This window comes from Mytilus galloprovincialis, chromosome 8 (assembly GCF_965363235.1).
Source record: "Mytilus galloprovincialis chromosome 8, xbMytGall1.hap1.1, whole genome shotgun sequence".
Classification (NCBI taxonomy): domain Eukaryota; kingdom Metazoa; phylum Mollusca; class Bivalvia; order Mytilida; family Mytilidae; genus Mytilus; species Mytilus galloprovincialis.
The window spans coordinates 71,474,971-71,494,252 of record NC_134845.1 but is presented as its reverse complement, the minus strand read 5'-3'; the positions used below and the strand labels follow the sequence as shown (position 1 = coordinate 71,494,252).

The window sequence follows — 19,282 nt, the reverse complement described above, 5'->3', positions numbered from 1 at the left end:
AACTCGTCCATGAGCAGGCAACAGCCGAAGTAGAACTATTCCTTGTATATATATAATTGCTAACCGACTATTATTCTATAGATTTACGCTTAATTTACTAGTTACAAAGAACCTAAGAGATTTTGCGCATATGCATTTAAGTAAGTACGCATTAAACTCTGGGAAAGTTGTGACATATCGATAAACTTTTATTACTAAAACAATATGTTAAAGGTCACGAAGCTAGAATAGTCTGTTGTAGATAATAGATTTGCGATGAAAAATATTATTTTAATAAACTCACTTACTCAGTTATATCAGAGTTACTTTCAATGATTCTGTCCAACCTAAAGAAATTGAATGGAAAAGAAACGAGATCTATTTTAATGATTCTGTCCGTATAAGAAATTCCCATGAATGGATTATTAATAATTATATAAAAAGAATGAATTTGGTATAAATCGAGATGAAAATGTAAATAGTTTTAACAACAAATTGTAAAGTTAGGTGTTTAAGATTGATATACTTCTGTTCAACTGACCATTCTTACTTGGCTTCTACTTGGGCTAAATCTTTGACTCATTATTGTAAACAACAATAAACGCAAAACAAATATAGTAGACAGATACCAATGACAATTACTGAATTTCTGGCTGCTGACTAAGGACAGGTTCATAAGAATGCAACAGTTATACAGTGTTAACTAATAATATCATGGGAAACTCGTACTGAGATGTTCGAACATATCATTAATTAGTATTTCCGAGTGCAGTATATATTGTACGTTATAGATTCGTAATAAGTGTAAAAACTTTCCTAGTTTTCATAGATAGTTTTATATGTCTTTGACTCCATGACTCTGGTGGATAGTTGTTTCATTCACAATCTATCACATCACCTTATTATACATTTTCCAGTATAAAATCGAATATTATTATATCTTTAGGTAAATGGTTCGTATTTTTGAAGATGAATCTTCTTTTTTTTTTGCTACAGAAGGTAAGTTCTTTGTTGTGTCCTCGAAAGTAAAAACAAACAATTTAGAATTAGTATCTTCGCTGATGGTGTATTTTAAAAGGAATTAGAGTGGACTGGTCGACTAGGACACAAATTATCTGTCTTCTATGTGCATTTAGTTTTAAATCTGTTTCAGCGTGTCTAGGAGAATGAAGGGTTCATATTCCTATCAAATTAGCATGCTCTTTTCCTGAAATGTATGTTATATTTGCCACTGAACGTTAAACCTCTTGCCTTTTTATTTTGTCTCTAAAACTTCTACATGACATTTGCTTTAGGCATCGAGATGCTTTTGTACTAGATAAACAACAAAGCGGTTCACCGTATTGCACTTTTAGTCTAGAATAGGCTCAATGTCAAAAACTTATAATTTTTCCGTAGTTAGATATAAGTAGTACGTGATGAACTAATCGGTAAATATACTCTAAATAAACCAATCCTGGTGTCCCTGCTGACACAAGCACCAACATTTGATAAGCTTTTATTATTTCTCCTTTAAATTCCAACATTGTTATGACCAAATTCGGTTTTATCGGACAATGAGCATAATAGTCACCTTGAAAACAGATAACTGCAAATAAGTTAACAGGTAGGACGTTTTTATTTTAGCTCCTACTAAAGGATACATATTTGTTTTATATTCTACTAGAGGATACATTTTTATGTTAGCTTCTACAAGGGGATAATTATATATTTTTTCCTTGTCATAAGTTGTGCTGTTAAGTTTTGTAATCGTACCAAAAATAACAACTCAGTGCACTTTTCTATATAAGACTTGTCTGAAATTCTTCGAAAACTTAATGAAATCAAATACGTATGTAGCTACTTAAATTTTTTTTTATATCAAATACTTTTCCCTTTGCTCAATTTTTTTACGCATTAAGTTTTGTAACAACTTCTGATCAAGATATCGATCAGATTACAAATAATCGCTATTCTACGAAATTTTTCTTAGATCTTACTGACTGATACTTTGCTTTCTCAGCACAGAAGAGTGATATGAAAAATTATCGCTAGAAACGTTGTCAATGAAATTAACAAAGTCGTCATGGGTAAAATAGCGACCAATACTAGTAGATCGTCAATGGTCATCTCAACTCGATTGCTTTTCTCACTTTTGTTGTACCAGCTGATGATCAACGATAATCTATAATTATCTTCTATTCTTTCAAGCTAAATTCAAAGTATTTTTTATTTAGTTAATAAATTACTAGTATAATATATGCATTTCGACAAATAATGTCACTTCAGTGATGCTTCTGGTCAAATAAATTTGGTTAGATGGATTAATTGATTTTTATTTGCTTAATATCATGTGGCAAATATTTCTAGCATATCATGGACGAGGTCAAATGAACAAATAATACAATAGAAGCGTTTGCAAATAATGTCGATCGGGAGGTAGGGCGTGATTTTTTTCTACCAATGGAAACAAGGTCGTGTTTGCTAGAGCTAGAAACTAGCCATGCAACAAGTAACAAATGAACGCATCGAGGTGTTGTTGCAAAAATTCTATAATTGCAAAGCAATCGGCACTTTCCCAACAAAAGGTCTCCACCCGTAAATGACTGTGTACTTAAACATCCAGAAAAGTCGAATGGAACCCCCTGCTGTGGTCTTATCAGCAGACGACGAACCCGGGATCTCTTTTATTACCACGGGATACCGTCGGGACCCAAATTAATTGAAAACCAAAAGCACGCGACTTGTCATAAATACCAAGGAAAATATTTCAATAAAGACGTTAAATAATAGGGAACTATATGTAGTTGAACCCTGATATACGCCTTTATGGTTGTCAGCCCGACTGCTTAGAATCCTATTGACTTTTATCTGCTGCTTTCAGTTTAATAAATAAGATTTTAAAAGGACGGAAGGATAAGAATCTCAATATGCTTACAATTTGGCAAGCAGTAGATATTTGGAAAGGTAGTCAAATGCCTTTGTTAGATCCATAACTGCAATAGATATCTATTTAAATTTGTGGACTGACTTATTATAGTCTTTGGGGGGCCCGGTGGTCCGTGTAACACTTATCAATTCAAAGTTTTAAAAAGTGTTGAAATTTTAGATTTTTGGAATTTTGATCAAAGTTTTAAAATATTAAAATTTCAAATTGTGTAAAAGTTTTGAAATTTTGAAATTTTAACCAAATTTTTAAAATATTAAAATTCTAAATATCGTTTATAAATTTGATAGTTTAGGAATTTGATCAAACTTTTAAATACTAAACCTAACGCGCAATTTTGATTATTTCACTTTTTGAAAGTTTGATTTTTTAAATTTTTGATTAAAATATCAAAATTAGAAAAGGGGCGAAAAGAGGCTGTAAACACTGATGTAAACACGGCTCTGATAACAATCATTCTTAGTTATAAATAAATAGCACGAAATATATCAAATCATTTTTAATTACAAAATAAATAATGAAAAGAAGAAGTCGGTTTTTTTATGAAACATATTAGACATCACATGGGATAACAGTATCCTGAAATTTTAAGGTTGTGCATCTATCAAAAAAAACAAACTATTTAAATCGGAATCAAATAAGTTGATTTAAATCTCTTATATAAGGTTAGCGTTTGAGATAAATAATATAGAGCTATTTGGTGTTCCCAGTGCCCAACATTTATCAGTGAAAACTGACCAACTCGCAGTAAACCAAATAGTATTATTCGCCTTTTTGACGTTCCTGGTGAAGGTAGATCCAGAAAGAGCGCTTCGGTCGCATGCAACTTTAAACGTTTTGTTTTCTTTTTTTATCGATTGCATGACGATACTATATTGCCTTTTATGATTTATTTCAGTTCCAAGAAATGATACGGAAGGAATATTTTTAATGTATAGCGTCGCAATGAACGTTGTGCTAGGCGTGCTTCAGCTGGCCCCTAGACAAAAAAAGTGTACTGGTTCAGTGATTATAGACGTCATACTAAACTCCGAAATTTAACAATGAACTAAAATTAAAATCATACAAGACTTAAAAGGACAGAGGCTCCTGAATTGCGGCGGGGTTAAACATGTTTCGCGAGATCACAACCCTCCCCTATACCTCTAGCCAATAAAGAATGAAAAACACACAGTAATACGAACAGTAAAACGCACTAGAAAAGGAAATACAAGTCCTATGTCAGAATAGGAAACAAAAGAAACTAATCAAAATGACAATGCTAATAAATTAACAAAGGACTACTATATATAAGGCTAGCAGTTACTGCCATACGCCAGCTCCAGACCTCAATTAAACTAATTGAAAGGTTTTATATGTCTTCATTATGCACACTCTCTCCCTGTTGCATTTATTGCTAATTTGTTCCGGAACATTCATGAAATATTTGTCACTGGCAACAAAAAAATCGATAATTTAAAATAGGTTGTTTACATACAAATTACGAAGAAACGTAGGATTCAATTTCATTGGACAAAGTAGCCCTTATAGATGGATTTTGATATGTTTTAACTTCACTTTGGCCAAACACCTCTTCAATTGTTTCGGTTCTTATTTTTCTTGACTTTCAAATTTCAGTTCAGCGTTCCGTAGGTGAATTCTTTACTTAAAATTCAGCGTTTTACATTGTACTGGTTTTTCGAGAGCAACATTGGTGTACGGCCAAAAATGGAAAAATCCATCATGCAGCTGACAGTGTGGCTTCTCTTTACACGCCCCATTCTGACTGGATGTACATGTGTTCTTTTAGTTTGCTTAAAGTCGATTGTCGTACGATAACTTAAAAATGCTCAAATAACAATATGCAAATACGGAACAATAATATCCCTTAATACAAAAAAATCCCTTTCCTTTATTTACTATTTAAAAACAGTGGTTGATTTATTTAGGACCCATAATGGAGCTACGTATATGATAACCAGTCCAAACGTTGTCTATAAGAGAGCAACCATTTAACTTTAAAACTGGGGTGTGATTGTTTGTCGAAGCGCTAACAATTTTATTAAGTTTTACATCGCTATTAATCAACTTGTCTGGTTCAAAATTTAACACTATAAGGCATGGAGAAAATTTGGATTCAGAATTTTTCTTTTGTCCTCTGCTGGCACAGCGGGATATTATTTTTTCATCAAATTGGGGATCAGAATATCTTAATGTACCATTATCGAAGCCCCTCGTGGTAGTATCAAAGTAAAAAAAAGTGACTTTCTATACATTGGATTCCCCAAAAGATTACCATTTATCGCTGATATAAACTTTTGAACAGAATTTTCAATTTTCAAAATGCCGACACCTACAAATGGATAGATGGGCGCTTAATGTAGTACAGCGGCAACTATTACATAAATATGAATGCTAGATGGGCGCAATGTAGTACAGCGGCAAATATTACATAAATATGAATGCTCGTGAAAATAATGTTTATGACATACGTTTATATATGATATGAAAGGTTTCAACTTACACAAAACCAGAGCTTTAAGTACCAAAAAAATATTAACTATAATCATTGATACAACTCAATATAATTATGATCGTCATACAACCGATAAAAATGAAAACAAAACGTTAAAAGTTACGACCGAAGCGCTTTTCTTGATCGACCTTCTTAGGGAACGCTCAAAGCTGAATATTTAGGGCCAACAACTTACAAAGAACATCTTAAAACGTTAAAGATGATCGTTCATAATGTACATGAAATGATATTCTTTAGCCAACATGATTGCAGAAAGTAAGAAGTCGTAGAGCAAAACAGAAAAATTTTAAATCAAAAGAGATAATACACCGTGTATTGAGCCTTTTTATTGCTTAGAGATCAGTAGAAAATATATATACATGCTCAACCTAATCATACTATTTGACCTACTGCGAGTTGTTCAGTTTTTACTGTTACTCCTGTTTCTCCTAAAATATGCATGGGTGCTAGAAAAATCAGCAAGTTATAAAATGGCCAATATCAGAGCCGTACGTCTGGTTTTGAAATGAATTCTCTTCTTTTGAGAAATATTTATTTTGTCATCCAATTTTTCACCGCTTACAACTGTCTGTCTGTGGTTTTATTTCATACATAAACTTTTAAGTATCAGTATGTTTTCAATTCATATTGTTTCGTTTCGTTCCGCTTTTATTTCGTTTCGCTTTTTACAGGTACCCCTCTTTTTGCCCCTTTTCTATTTTTGATATTTTAATCAAAAATTTAAAAAATCAAACTTTCAAAAAGTGAAATAATCAATATTGCACGTAAGGTTTAGTATTTTAAAAGTTTGATCAAATTCCTAAACTATTAAATTTAAAAACGATATTTGAAATTTTAATATTTTAATAATTTGGTTAAAATTTCAAAATTTCAAAACTTTTACACAATTTGAAATTTTGATTTTTTAAAACTTTGATCAAAATTCCAAAAATCTAAAATTTCAAAACTTTTTAAAACCTTGAATTGATAAGTGTTACACGGACCCCCGGTGGCCGAGTTGTCTAAGTAGTTACTATTGTGATCAATAGCCAGTTAACACAGTTGTGAGTTCGAACCACGCTCGTGTGGGTGCACTCGACTCCAATTTTAATTGACTAGGATTGCAATCGGAGGTCGGTTGCTTTCTCAGGGCACTCCGGCTTCCTCCGCCAATAAAAACTGGTCGCCACGAAATAGCCTAAATGTGGTTCTTAAAAGTGGCGTTAAAACACCAAAACACCATAAAAATAAATAAATAAATACTATAATAGTCTTTAAGTAGTCTGAAGACAGTGAGTTGTATAATTGCATGGCAAATTCTGAAGGCAAACAGAAAAGGATTAAACATCAGTAAAAAAAAACCACTCAACTGTGTATAATTAACTTTTCATAAATAAAAAAAAGTAGGATGCTCACTAGTCTTTAATAATGTTAGCCTCAGAGTGTCGATGTTCTTGTGTCATGGAGTAACCTTAGCCTTTTTATAAGTCTATCTGGGAATAGATAAGTTAATCTGTGAAGGTTATTGTGGAGCTACTATAATAAGTGTGCTTTGTTGTATTATCTTTTCTGGAATTCCATCTGAAACTGTAGCTTTCTTTTATATCTATTTAGATATTTTTCTCAACCCTGTCGTAGGTTTATTTTCTTAAAAAATGAATTCCTTTTTAAACCTGTTGGTTAACATTCATATGAGGTATACTAGGATATGTAGAGGATTAATTTGTTACATATCTAGGGGACGACTATTACATTTTTATTTGGGGAGGGGGCAGGAGGATTTTCAAAATGAATATAGCTGAAAATGTATAACCCAGTAAAAGACAGGATGAATACTCTTACATCATTTTTTGGTGTATTTTTCTTAGTTGTGTTTTTGAGCCTCGTGTCGATCTGCTCTATATAGAATAATAGGTAGTTTCGTTTTTGATACTGACTATATCATGTGGAATATCTAGACGAGCCCGTTAGTGCGAGTTAAGATATTCGACATGATATAGTCAGTATCAAAAACGAAACTACCTATTATTCTGTTTATCGGTAATTATGACGTCACACAATTGTCCCCCCGGTGAACCATGGCATAGAGTAAATTATCTCCCGCGTACTAACCAATCAAACTCTTGCATTTTAAAGGAAAGTATAATAAACAATGTTATTTTCTGTTTAATGTATGCGAGTGGAATAACATTATGCGACTATAAGTCTTATTTCTTTTCCAGATATGCGACTGTTTTTGTTATTGGCCGTAGTTACGGTCGCGATTGCGGAAGAGTAAGTAATAAATAGCATATCTGCAGTAATAAATCACAGTACATATATATATATATATATATATATATATATATATATATATATATATATATATATATATATATATGTTACAGTGAATTTGTATAATCAGTGATTATGTAGAATCACTGGCCAGTTTAGGGATTATATATAATCACTTAAGTTTTCAGGGATTATGTATAATCACTAGAAAAAACGTCAGGGATTATACATAATAACTGAAATGAAGAATAGTCTATTTATAAAGAAAATGAATAAAAGTCAATTAATTTATGCTATAAAATCATATTAAAACAGCATTACACTGTATAAACATAAATTGTAAAATGTTAAGAACAAAATATCAAAATGATAACCCCAATTTTGAAAATGGATATTAAAATGTTAAACACAATATATTAAAATAAAATGCTTCATATCTGTTTTTACCACAATATCAATATAAAAAACCCTTTCCTTCACATATTGAATCAGATATTATGACCCGCCCAAGAGAAATAAAGTGTTCAGTAAAAACATCTGTCGGTACCCCCCCCCCCCCCCCCCCCCAAAAAAAAAAGGGAATTAGCAACCTCGAACTGGTCCGGGCAAGATACCATGTCTTTTTTTGCCAGGCGATATCCTTTTCAGACTTTTGGTGAACAATTACCATTATATTTTTGGGGATTCCCTTTCCTTTTTTACCCTGTGGAATTGCTTCCGCTAAAATTTTGTTCTAATTGTCAATCCTTAAATTTTCTATACATTTAGATGTGTAAGTTCTCTCTGTTTGAATTTCTTGTTCATTTGAACAAAAACAAAAAACAAAAAAAAACCATATGTTCATAATCTTTTTCACCATTTGTTTTACATGTACCACAAATAACATGCTCCTTGGATTTGCAAATAGAACATGAATATCTGGCTTTTAATAAACAAACACTACATGTAAAGCTATCGCTAAAAAGAGGGAATCTTAATATTATTAATTTTGAAGTCTTCAACTTTATCTCGAAACCCTGTGGTTGGTTATATCTTTAAATAAAGGCAACAGTAGTATACCGCTGTTCAAACTCATAAATCCATGGACAAAAAACAAAATCGGGGTAACAAACTAAAACTGACGGAAACGCATAAATATAAGAGGAGAACAACGACACAACACTATAATGTAACTAACACACACAGAAACGGACCAAGCATCAGACAAAATCCCACGAGAATAACAAATATAACATCAAAACCGAATACATGAATTTAGGATAGACAAGTACCGTGACACGTCTAATCGCAATGTCAATTTACACTCAAAAATAAGAGAAAACAAACGACGCAACGTTAAATTGTAACACACACAGAAACGAACTATAATATAACAATGGCCATATTCCTGACTTGGTACAGGACATTTTTAAAGGAAAAAATGGTGGGTTGAACCTGGTTTTGTGGCATGCCAAACCTCGCATGATCATCCTCTGTGTTAAAAAGCAAAATTATTTCATTTGGCAAGGAATATGAAAGTAAAAAATCATAATTTGTCTATGTTTTTTTTTTTTTATCAAACAAAGGATCCTTAAATTATTCATATTCCCTGAAATTATATTAGGGAATTTGTGGAATAATAGGTAAAGTTTTCAGTGATTATGTAAAATCACTGGTCATTTTCAGGGATTATATATAATTACTAATGATTTTAGTGATTCTACATATTCCCTGAAAAATCAGGGATTCTACATAATCCCTGATTATACAAATTCACTGTAACATATATATATGTGAAAATTGAAAGCCTTGCATTTTTTTGTTTTTTTCTGCATTTTGTCTCAGACACAGCATTATTGATCTTGACTTGTATTCTTTTAAACAATTAATTATATTTCTGGAATAATAAATTTATCGATGTTCATATGAAATTCAACGAGTTTAAAATGCATACAAACAACAATTAAAATATCACCACATTACGATGCTTACTTAGAGTGCATTTCTTTCTAACCAAAATTTTGTAAACGTTGTGTGGCGTTTCTTGTTGTTTTCTTAACGCTACAGAGGTAGAAGCAAATACATCGTTTTATCAGTGTTTACTGACCCTGTTAAACTTTCAATAATGCATGCACATGTTGTTGGTAAACATACTTTTTACAAACGTAGAAACAAATACAAGTTAGAAACAAATGTAGCGTTTGAACTACATATGACGAACGACAAACTGTAGTCGCATTTTTTTTCAGAAATGCACTCTGAATGTAAAACATTATTTGTCAGGAAAAATATATTTCTTCATAAATGTTTATAAAGAAAGAAAAATATAGAAAGTGTATTTTCGTTCACGCATCGTCGTTAAAAAATAACAGAATTTTATGCGACTGTCATACAAGCGAGAGGTTTAGCGCTATAAAACCAGGTTCAATCCACCATTTTCTACATTTGAAAATGGCTGTACTAAGTTAGGAATATGACAGCTGTTGTCCATTCGTTTGATGTGTTTTATCATTTGATTTTGCCATGTGATTAGGGACGTTCCGTTTTAAATTTTCCTCTGAGTTCAGTATTTTTGTGATTTTACTTTTCAGTACGTACGTGATCATAACCCCAACCGATATTCGCCCAGGTGTCGCACTTAGTATTAACGTCAACATCCTAAAGGCATCAAGTGATGTCACAGTACAAGCTCAACTAACCAGGTCAACTGATAAGGTTCCAATTGGTACAGCACATGGAACATTTCAACAAGGTAAGCTCAAATGATATAGCTGTAAGAACAGTACATGGAATATTTAAACAAGGCAAGCTCAAATTATATAGCTATGAGAACAGAACATGTAATATTTCAACCATGCAGGTAAGCTCAAATGATATAGCTGAAAGAACAGTACATGGAATATTTCAACCAGGTAAGCTCAAATGATATAGCTGTAAGAACAGTACATGGAATATTTCAACAAGGCAAGCTCAAATTATATAGCTATGAGAACAGAACATGGAATATTTCAACAAGGTTAGCTCAAATGATATAGCTTTAAGAACAGTACATGGAATATTTCAATAAAGTAGCTCAAATGATATAGCTATAAGAACAGTACATGGAATATTTCAACCAGATAAGCTCAATTGATAAAGTTACAAAAGTACAGCACATTGGAACATGTCAACAGGGTAAGCACAATTCATATAGCTCCAATAAGTACAGCACATTGGAACATTTCAACAAAGTAAGAACAATTCATATAGCTTCAATAAGTACAGCACATGTACATTGGAACATTTCAACAGAGTAAGAACAATTCATATAGCTTCAATAAGTACAGCACATTGAAACATTTCAACAGAGTAAGAACAATTCATATAGCTGCAATAAGTACAGCACATTGGAACATTTCAACAGAGTAAGAACAATTCATATAGCTCCAATAAGTACAGCACATTGGAACATTTCAACAGAGTAAGAACAATTCATATAGCTTCAATAAGTACAGCACATTGGAACATTTCAACAGAGTAAGAACAATTCATATAGCTTCAATAAGTACAGCACATTGGAACATTTCAACAGAGTAAGAACAATTCATATAGCTTCAATAAGTACAGCACATTGGAACATTTCAACAGAGTAAGAACAATTCATATAGCTCCAATAAGTACAGCACATTGGAACATTTCAACAGAGTAAGAACAATTCATATAGCTTCAATAAGTACAGCACATTGAAACATTTCAACAGAGTAAGAACAATTCATATAGCTTCAATAAGTACAGCACATGTACATTGGAACATTTCAACAGAGTAAGCATAATTCATATAGCTTCCATAAGTACAGCACATTGGAACATTTCAACATGATAATGGATTTGAAAAACTATATTAATATTAAATTAAAGATCTTGTTAACTGAACACTTTACTAATTCAAGCAAGCAATCATTAATGATGCTGTCTCAATTCGTAATTTGCACATATATATATATATATATATATATATATAAAACTCGTCTAAACATCAACCCAACAATGTTAGATCTGTAAATTTGCTTTCGCAAATTTTTGGTTCTTCCCTCGCCGGGATTCGAACCCATGCTACTGTGATATCGTGACACAAAATCTCCTGCACTGCAGCCGTCCCGCTAGACCACACGACCACCTGGGCTCTCAAAAAAAGAGCTTTCGCTGGCCATGTGTTACCTTTCCACGTCAGTTTTAATCTAGCGGCGTACTGCAGTACATGATATATAAGGCATAAAGATGTTATTGTTACAGATCAGCTAAATTATCTATAGTAAAGGATCCTACAAATTAATGTAAGATACAGTCACAGAAAATAATTATATTTATAAGTACGTCTGAGTCAGTGACAACCCTACAACAGATGTATCCATCGGATCGCCATCAATGATGGTGATACATGGCTGTGTACATAATGTATATACAACTCGTCTAAACATCAACCCAACAATGTTAGATCTGTAAATTTGCTTTCGCAAATTTTTGGTTCTTCCCTCGCCGGGATTCGAACCCATGCTACTGTGATATCGTGACAGATATATATATATATATATATATATATATCAGTCTAAAGATTTGCACAACGGTAAATCGTTGTGCAAATCTTTAGACTGATATAATTTTTTCCTTATCTGCATAGTATCGCCTATTCTAGACGATCCGGTACATAGTAAATTTGCTGGTTGGTCGTTTTTATAGACTTTTATATATATATATATATATATATACAACTCGTCTAAACATCAACCCAACAATGTTAGATATATATATATATATATATATATATATATATATTCATATGTATCAAAATAACATGACCAATCGTGGACATTATGGAAAAACGAGGTGTTTTCTGGATTTACCTTCATCATGAACTCTCATACTCAAAACTTGAAAGCCAATGATGAGCAACTACCTTATCACACGAAAAGCTTTTGCATCTTGTGTGTAAACAATATATATTTTATACTCTTATCGTTTTTCAGGTACTCCAAAACTTCTAGAAGTACAGGTAAGTTTGACATTTAAAAAAACTTTCTTTAGATACAGCTGATGTAGCATGAGATATTTTTTATATGTGAACTTATTTTTAGATTCATATTTCGTAAGATTTTTATTCTATATCCCAACGCCTTGATTACGATGATTCTACGTGTATATCAATAACTTCATCTATATTAGGCAAAAGCTATACAAGTTTTTAAAACAATGCAAATAATGATAATAAGAATAATAATCAAAATAATAATGATAATAATATTGACGATGATATAAATCATAATATATTTACAGTTTATGTGAGAACTTCTTTTATTTAAAAATCATGTTTGTAAATAGAAAATAAGTACAACTAATGGTGTGGGTTTTGTAAGGGATGCATATTTCTTTTTTAAGTCTCCCTTCCGTTTATAACATTTAACATGCCTAATGGTTTGCTTGAACACGTACAATGTAAGGATGTTTTTTTTTTTTTTTTTTTTTTTTTATATATTATCTTATTGGAAACCTTGATAAAGCCATATGAACGTTGTATTGAAGGTGCCAGATAATCTGCATTCTGGAAGTTATGAGATAGAAGTGACTGGCTCCGGAGGACTAGTATTTACAAACAAAACTGGCTTGAGTTACCAGTCCAAGGGTATATCTATCTTCATACAGACAGATAAAGCCATGTATAAACCAGGACAGACAGGTATTTAGCGTCTACAAAACACTGACAGAAACATTTTTTATTAGTATGGAACAAGTGTGGACACAGATGAGTGTGGATAGTATGTATGGATGTTTGACAGTGTCTTATGACAAAATGAGTTCTATGTTTTTTCTATATGGTGTTATTAACTATGTTGCACGATGACAACCAATCTGAGCATTACGAGTGTTATTTATTAAATTTGTTATGCCCCCACCTACAATAGTAGATAGGCATTATGTTTTCTGGTCTGTGGGTCCGTTCGTTCGTTTGTCCCGCTTTAGGTTAAAGTTTTTGGTCAAGGTAGTTTTTGATGAAGCTGAAGTCCAATCAACTCGAAACTTAGTACACATGTTCATTATGATATGATCTTTCTAATTTTAAAGCCAAATTAGACTTTTGACCCCAATTTCACGGTCCATTGAACATAGAAAATGGAAGTGGGAGTTTCAGGTTAAAGTTTTTGGTCAAAGTAGTTTTTGATGAAGCTGAATTCCAATCAACTTGAAACTTACTACACTTGTTGCATATGATATGATCTTTCTAATTTCAAAACTCATAACTGCTCCAAAAGTAATCTGATAGAATTTCAAGCATTTTAAGCCAATATTATCAACATCTACTAATGAGTCTTAATATGTCTACATATCTAAAAAGTCATAGTATTCAAAAGGTAATGCAAAATTATTCCTTTTCATTTTTTTTGTTATATGGATACACATTTGAGTGATACATGTACCAATACAATATTTGTTGTGGTATGAAAGTGCAGTAATTAGCATTTACTGTAACTACACAAATTGAAAAATAAACAAATGAATGGACCAGATGCTCCGCAGAGCCCAGCTTTATACGACTGCAGAGGTCGAAGCCTGAACAGTTGGGGCTAGTATTGACACAACATTCAAGCTGGAAACAGCTCTGAGTTTGAATTGTGATTAAATAGATGACACAGCTTAGGTTTCTGACACAGAATGAATGTGGTCTAATGAACTTAAATATTTGTTTTGCTTTTGTGTTAGGAGCAATTCACTATGCTGCTGAATATTAATCCTTTCAAACAAAAATATCTAAAGAAATTTTCTTTTTAATTTCTGAAATGAGAAACATTTAGAGGAGACAAACTTCAGTTAAGAGATCAGAAACTAAAAAAATGTATAATTTTTCCATTTGTAAAAGGGCATACCCTCGAAAGTGCTTGCAATCACTGAATGGTTATTAATGACTGCTTTAATTTATCAGTTGGTAATAAAGTGAATATTGCATTGTATATTGTATAATTGATTTAAGTTGACTGAACAAAGAAAGATAACTCCAATTTTCAAAGAAGATTTCATAAAGCATTGGTATTAGGTAATTCAAGAACCATTCTGGACAAACTCCAATTAAGGGTCTTGAATTTACAAAAATGTTTGTTTTTGGTCCGTAATTATTAGACTGTTTGTCCCATAACCCACACAATATATCCGAACCTTCTACTTATGGTATTAAACATTGTGGTACAATTTCAGAACAATTGAAATACTTATACACAACTTTTTAAACCGACACTAGATTAAAGCTTGTTTTGGGCACCTTTGTACCCCTTATTCCTAAACCTTAGGGACCATAACCCCCAAAATCAATCCCAAGCTTCCTTTTGTGATTATAAACGTTGTGTTATAATTTTGTTGATTTCTGTTGACTTATAATAAAGTTATTATCCAGAAACCATCTTTCGGACAGGATACCAATTTACGACCCCAAATTTTTTGTGGTTGTATAAAAATGTTGAACATGTGCAATGAAGTATAGTTTTAGAAATCGATTAGGGAGCTACCATTTGATTTTTATGGGGGGGGGGCTAGGATGAAAAATTTTGTCCTGCCTTTTTTTTTAGTTGTAATCTCTGTCCTGCCTTTTTATTTTTCAGTCTATTCGGTCCTGCCTCTTTTTTTCTTAGCTTATCCTGACTTTTTTACAACAATTGTCATCCTGCCTTTTTTTTTTTTGCCAAGTTACTCATCCTGCCTTTTTTTTTTACTCAAAATCCTGTCCTGCCTTTTTTTTCAAATTTCATCCTAGCTCCCCCCATAAAAATCAAATGGTAGCTCCCTTAGACTGGATAGGCCTTATAATTTTTTTCCCTCCTAATTGAAGGACCGTTTACACTCAGGGCTGAGTCATCAGCAGGCAATACAGATGTATTAAAACAACCTAGCATCATATTGCTAGTAGTGGGAGTAGCATTGTCCGGTAAATTTGTTCCCACTTTTTTTTATAAAATGTATGGTTCAAATCAAAATAGAATGCTTTTATCTCCTGAATACTTACATTGTACATAGAGATGGTACTACTTTGACAAATCCTTGTCCATTAGAGTTGTCTGTCAAATCTTAATTTCACAAAGAATGAATTGCATAACAATGAACTGAGCTCAAAGCAAAGTACTTTAATAATACACTTAGACAAAGAGCTAAATCCAGTGATATACTTTGTACTACAGGTCCTTCATGACCATCCATCCACCCAAACCATATCTCAATAACATTCCATACTACATGATTGGATTCAGAAGTCCTGAAAAAGACATGACTTTTTTTATCTTGTTTTAAGTATATATGCACAGGTTAAACCTTTATTGTGGATATAATCATTCAGTATCTAGCAACTATCAATTTGCTTCATGCACATATTGATATAGGTTGATTGCTCCTCTGTTGGAAATTAGAACACACCTCCATCTAATTTTAGTCAACTGACGAAGAAAAATTCAAAACTATATAAAATGTTATCTAAGACTTGTCAGTGTCTATTTCCTTTGCCACTGAATAAGATTCCATATTTACAACCAATGAAAATCAAATATCCCTCTAATAGACTTAGCATTGAAATCGTTTTCTAAAATGGTAGTTATGTGGAACCTAGAACTAAAAAAATTGAAACAATATATCTTAAATATTTCAAATGCATGTACATTTAATAATTCTCCAAAATTCACTTTATTTTTCCTTTTTTGGTTTTCTGTTGGAGACTGTATATTGACCTCTATGTAGCCTTTTCAACTTATAAAAGGGGGGATACATTTCCATAGAATTAAACTTTTCTGAAAGAATTGATTCCATTTATTTTCAATAAACAATAAATATTGAAGTCTATAAGGGAGCTACCATTTGATTTTTATGGGGGGCTAGGATGAAAAATTTTGTCCTGCTTTTTTTTTTAGCTGTAATCTCTGTCCTGCCTTTTTATTTTTCACTCTGTTCGTTCCTGCCTTTTTTTTTTAGTTTATCCTGACTTTTTTCTACTTAAATTGTCGTCCTGACTTTTTTTTTTTGCAAGTGTCTCATCCTGCCTTTTTTTTTTACTCAAAACTCCTGTCCTGCCTATTTTTTTCAAATTTCATCCTAGCCCCCCCATAAAAATCAAATGGTAGCTCCCTAACAGGCATCTAGGAACAGGCTCAACATTATTTCTAAACATGTATTAATATATACCAAAATGTGGACAAACCTACATTAAATATTCTACTTCAACGACTTTAATTAGTGGAGTAGATCAAATTAAAAAGTCACAATGGTTAAAAACTCCAATGGCAGTCTTTCCTGCTAAAATCTTGATGTGTAGAATGTGATATACCATTTTTGGGTCTATATACTGTCCTTTAAATTTAGGTCATTTTGACACGGCAAAATATGAAAAAAAATGTAAACTATGGTCTGGAAAGCACACAGTTTGTGATATTTTAAGGTATCTTTACTAAGAAAACCTGCAAATCTCAGTGGCAGATCCAGAACTTTTCAAAAAGGTGTGGGGGCTCTGATGGACCAGAGGGTTGCCCACTCCCATCAAGCTTCAATGATTTCTTACATATATGTCATAAGCTAAATTTCCCCCACCACCTTGGTCTGTCTATGCATCTGTTTATCGTTCTGCGAAATAGTACTAATACTAATTTTTCCCCTCCCTTACCTGGCCCTAGACAGTTGCTTACCTTTGTAAACATTTTATAATTATAGTCAGGTATATATTGATTGAGAGTAACTTACATAGTAGTTAATGGGACTCTTTTTCACACGGTTCTGTGAAATATAATACGGCAAATATATACCCGTACATACTATCCGCATAACACAGAAATCTGATAGATTTTCATTCCTCTGGGAAAAATCAACCTGTGAAATGAAATACCATGCCTGGAAAAAAATTACCGGGACAAATTATCCTCAGGACGAAATAAACCGTTACATTACATGAGAAGCCGGTTTGGTTACAAATAATTATGTCACGTGAAGGCGCACTGACGTCACAATTTGCATTAATTTTGCAATACACTACAGTTCACTCATACAGAACCCATTATCATGCAAACATGCAACGTGAATGTGATTGGTTATCAAATAATACAGAATTTATGCACGTACAGTTAATATAGAAGAAATTAGTTCATCAAATGTGAGTTCGTGATCTTGTGGTTAAGACCGATGGATACAGTGCTGAAAGTCCTGAGTTAGATTCTCACTTGGGGTGCTAAAAATATCAGTACATCAGAAGGGTAATTTTCACCCTCTCACAAACATCTTTGTTAATGTTCCGGGATTGTTGAAAACTTGCATATTCATCAATATTTGATTTTGTGGTTTTAACAATCCAGACAGACAAATAGCAATAAGGTGTTTAGGAAAACATGACCTAAAACCTCCTTCATATATGACAAAAATACATGGGAACTCATATTTAATGGTCAAATGTGTTCAATATGAAAATTGAAATTAAGATGGTAAAATCAAATATTAGCCGTTACTGTAAATGGACTTAAAGTATGACTTTTCAGCAAATTTAAAGGGAAATGACACGGAAGGGGCCAAATAGTGTTCAAGGGGAGCAAATGCTATTTAAATTAGTATGCAGGTTTTAAATATAGAGGGAAGTTGAGTCATCTTTTTGGGTGAAGTTAAATACTGACTAGTGTGTGGTTCTCATTGGGTCTAAGCGTGACCAATATTGACAATTTTTCGCAAGCGTGAAACGTGAAAGTCAAATTATTGTGTCATGAAAACGGGAAATGAGGTCTGTCGTGAAAACGGGAAATGGGGTTCTGCAGGACCCCGGAAATGACAAAAAAATGAAAATTGCTCATGTACATAGTGTAAGCGGGATATGGGAATCTGACAAAACAGTAAGTGGGATCTGGGATCAGAACACCACCCCCCCCCCCCCCAATGAGACCCCCTTATGTAGATTTACCTTCTAATTCTATATAAAAAAAACACAACTAAGAACTACTTTTAATTCACTTTGACTACTGATATGCAAACCTAGAAATATTTCATAAAATAGTGATTGAAAGATTCATAACACTTTGAAAGGATAATTCAGACACGTGTTACGCGGGGAGCATGTTTTAAATTTGTTTACAAATAATAATGTCACGTGATCGCGCACTGACCTCAAGTTGCATCGCCCTTACAATTCACTAATACATGACCATTTTCATGCAAACATGCAACGTGAATGTGATTGGTTATCATATAATACAGAAATAATGCATGCACAGTTTAAGAAGAAATTAGTTCAATAAATCGATGCGATTTTCACTTTTGACACGAATAGGTCGGGTTGACATTACTGTCATCGGAGATAATATTGAGATAAATGGGATAAAACGGACCGTCAAAAAGGTCTAGAGGAGCACATCAGTAGAACCTTAACATTAATAAGTAATACTTACCAAAATTTCTCTAATTAAAGAACTATATAACTGAAATTTCACAAAGATAACGGTAAACATTTTGTTGATGGTGATGATGCTATTATCGATCCGTTGAATTCAGGGTCAACGGAATTTTTTGCGTTGCGTTTAAATCATTGAGGCCATCTATTTTTATTGCGGGTTCCACATATATAAATCGGAATTAAAGAAAAAATGGAATGTTGTTAG

General features: G+C 32.6%; 1 protein-coding gene across 7 annotated transcripts in view; it reads left to right on the top strand.

Annotated features, from left to right (window-relative positions):
* Positions 1 to 1,495: 1,495 nt before the first annotated feature.
* The window catches only part of LOC143042504 (CD109 antigen-like), a 79,903-nt gene continuing 62,116 nt past the window's right edge, over positions 1,496 to 19,282 (top strand). For all 7 annotated transcript variants that reach the window (XM_076214827.1, XM_076214829.1, XM_076214830.1 and 4 more), the window contains exons 1-5: positions 1,496 to 1,585; positions 7,622 to 7,673; positions 10,244 to 10,404; positions 12,656 to 12,681; positions 13,209 to 13,362. In XM_076214827.1, the coding sequence (XP_076070942.1) occupies positions 7,624 to 7,673; positions 10,244 to 10,404; positions 12,656 to 12,681; positions 13,209 to 13,362 (391 nt within the window). In that variant the 5' untranslated portion in view covers positions 1,496 to 1,585; positions 7,622 to 7,623. The remainder of the gene's footprint in view (positions 1,586 to 7,621; positions 7,674 to 10,243; positions 10,405 to 12,655; positions 12,682 to 13,208; positions 13,363 to 19,282) is intronic.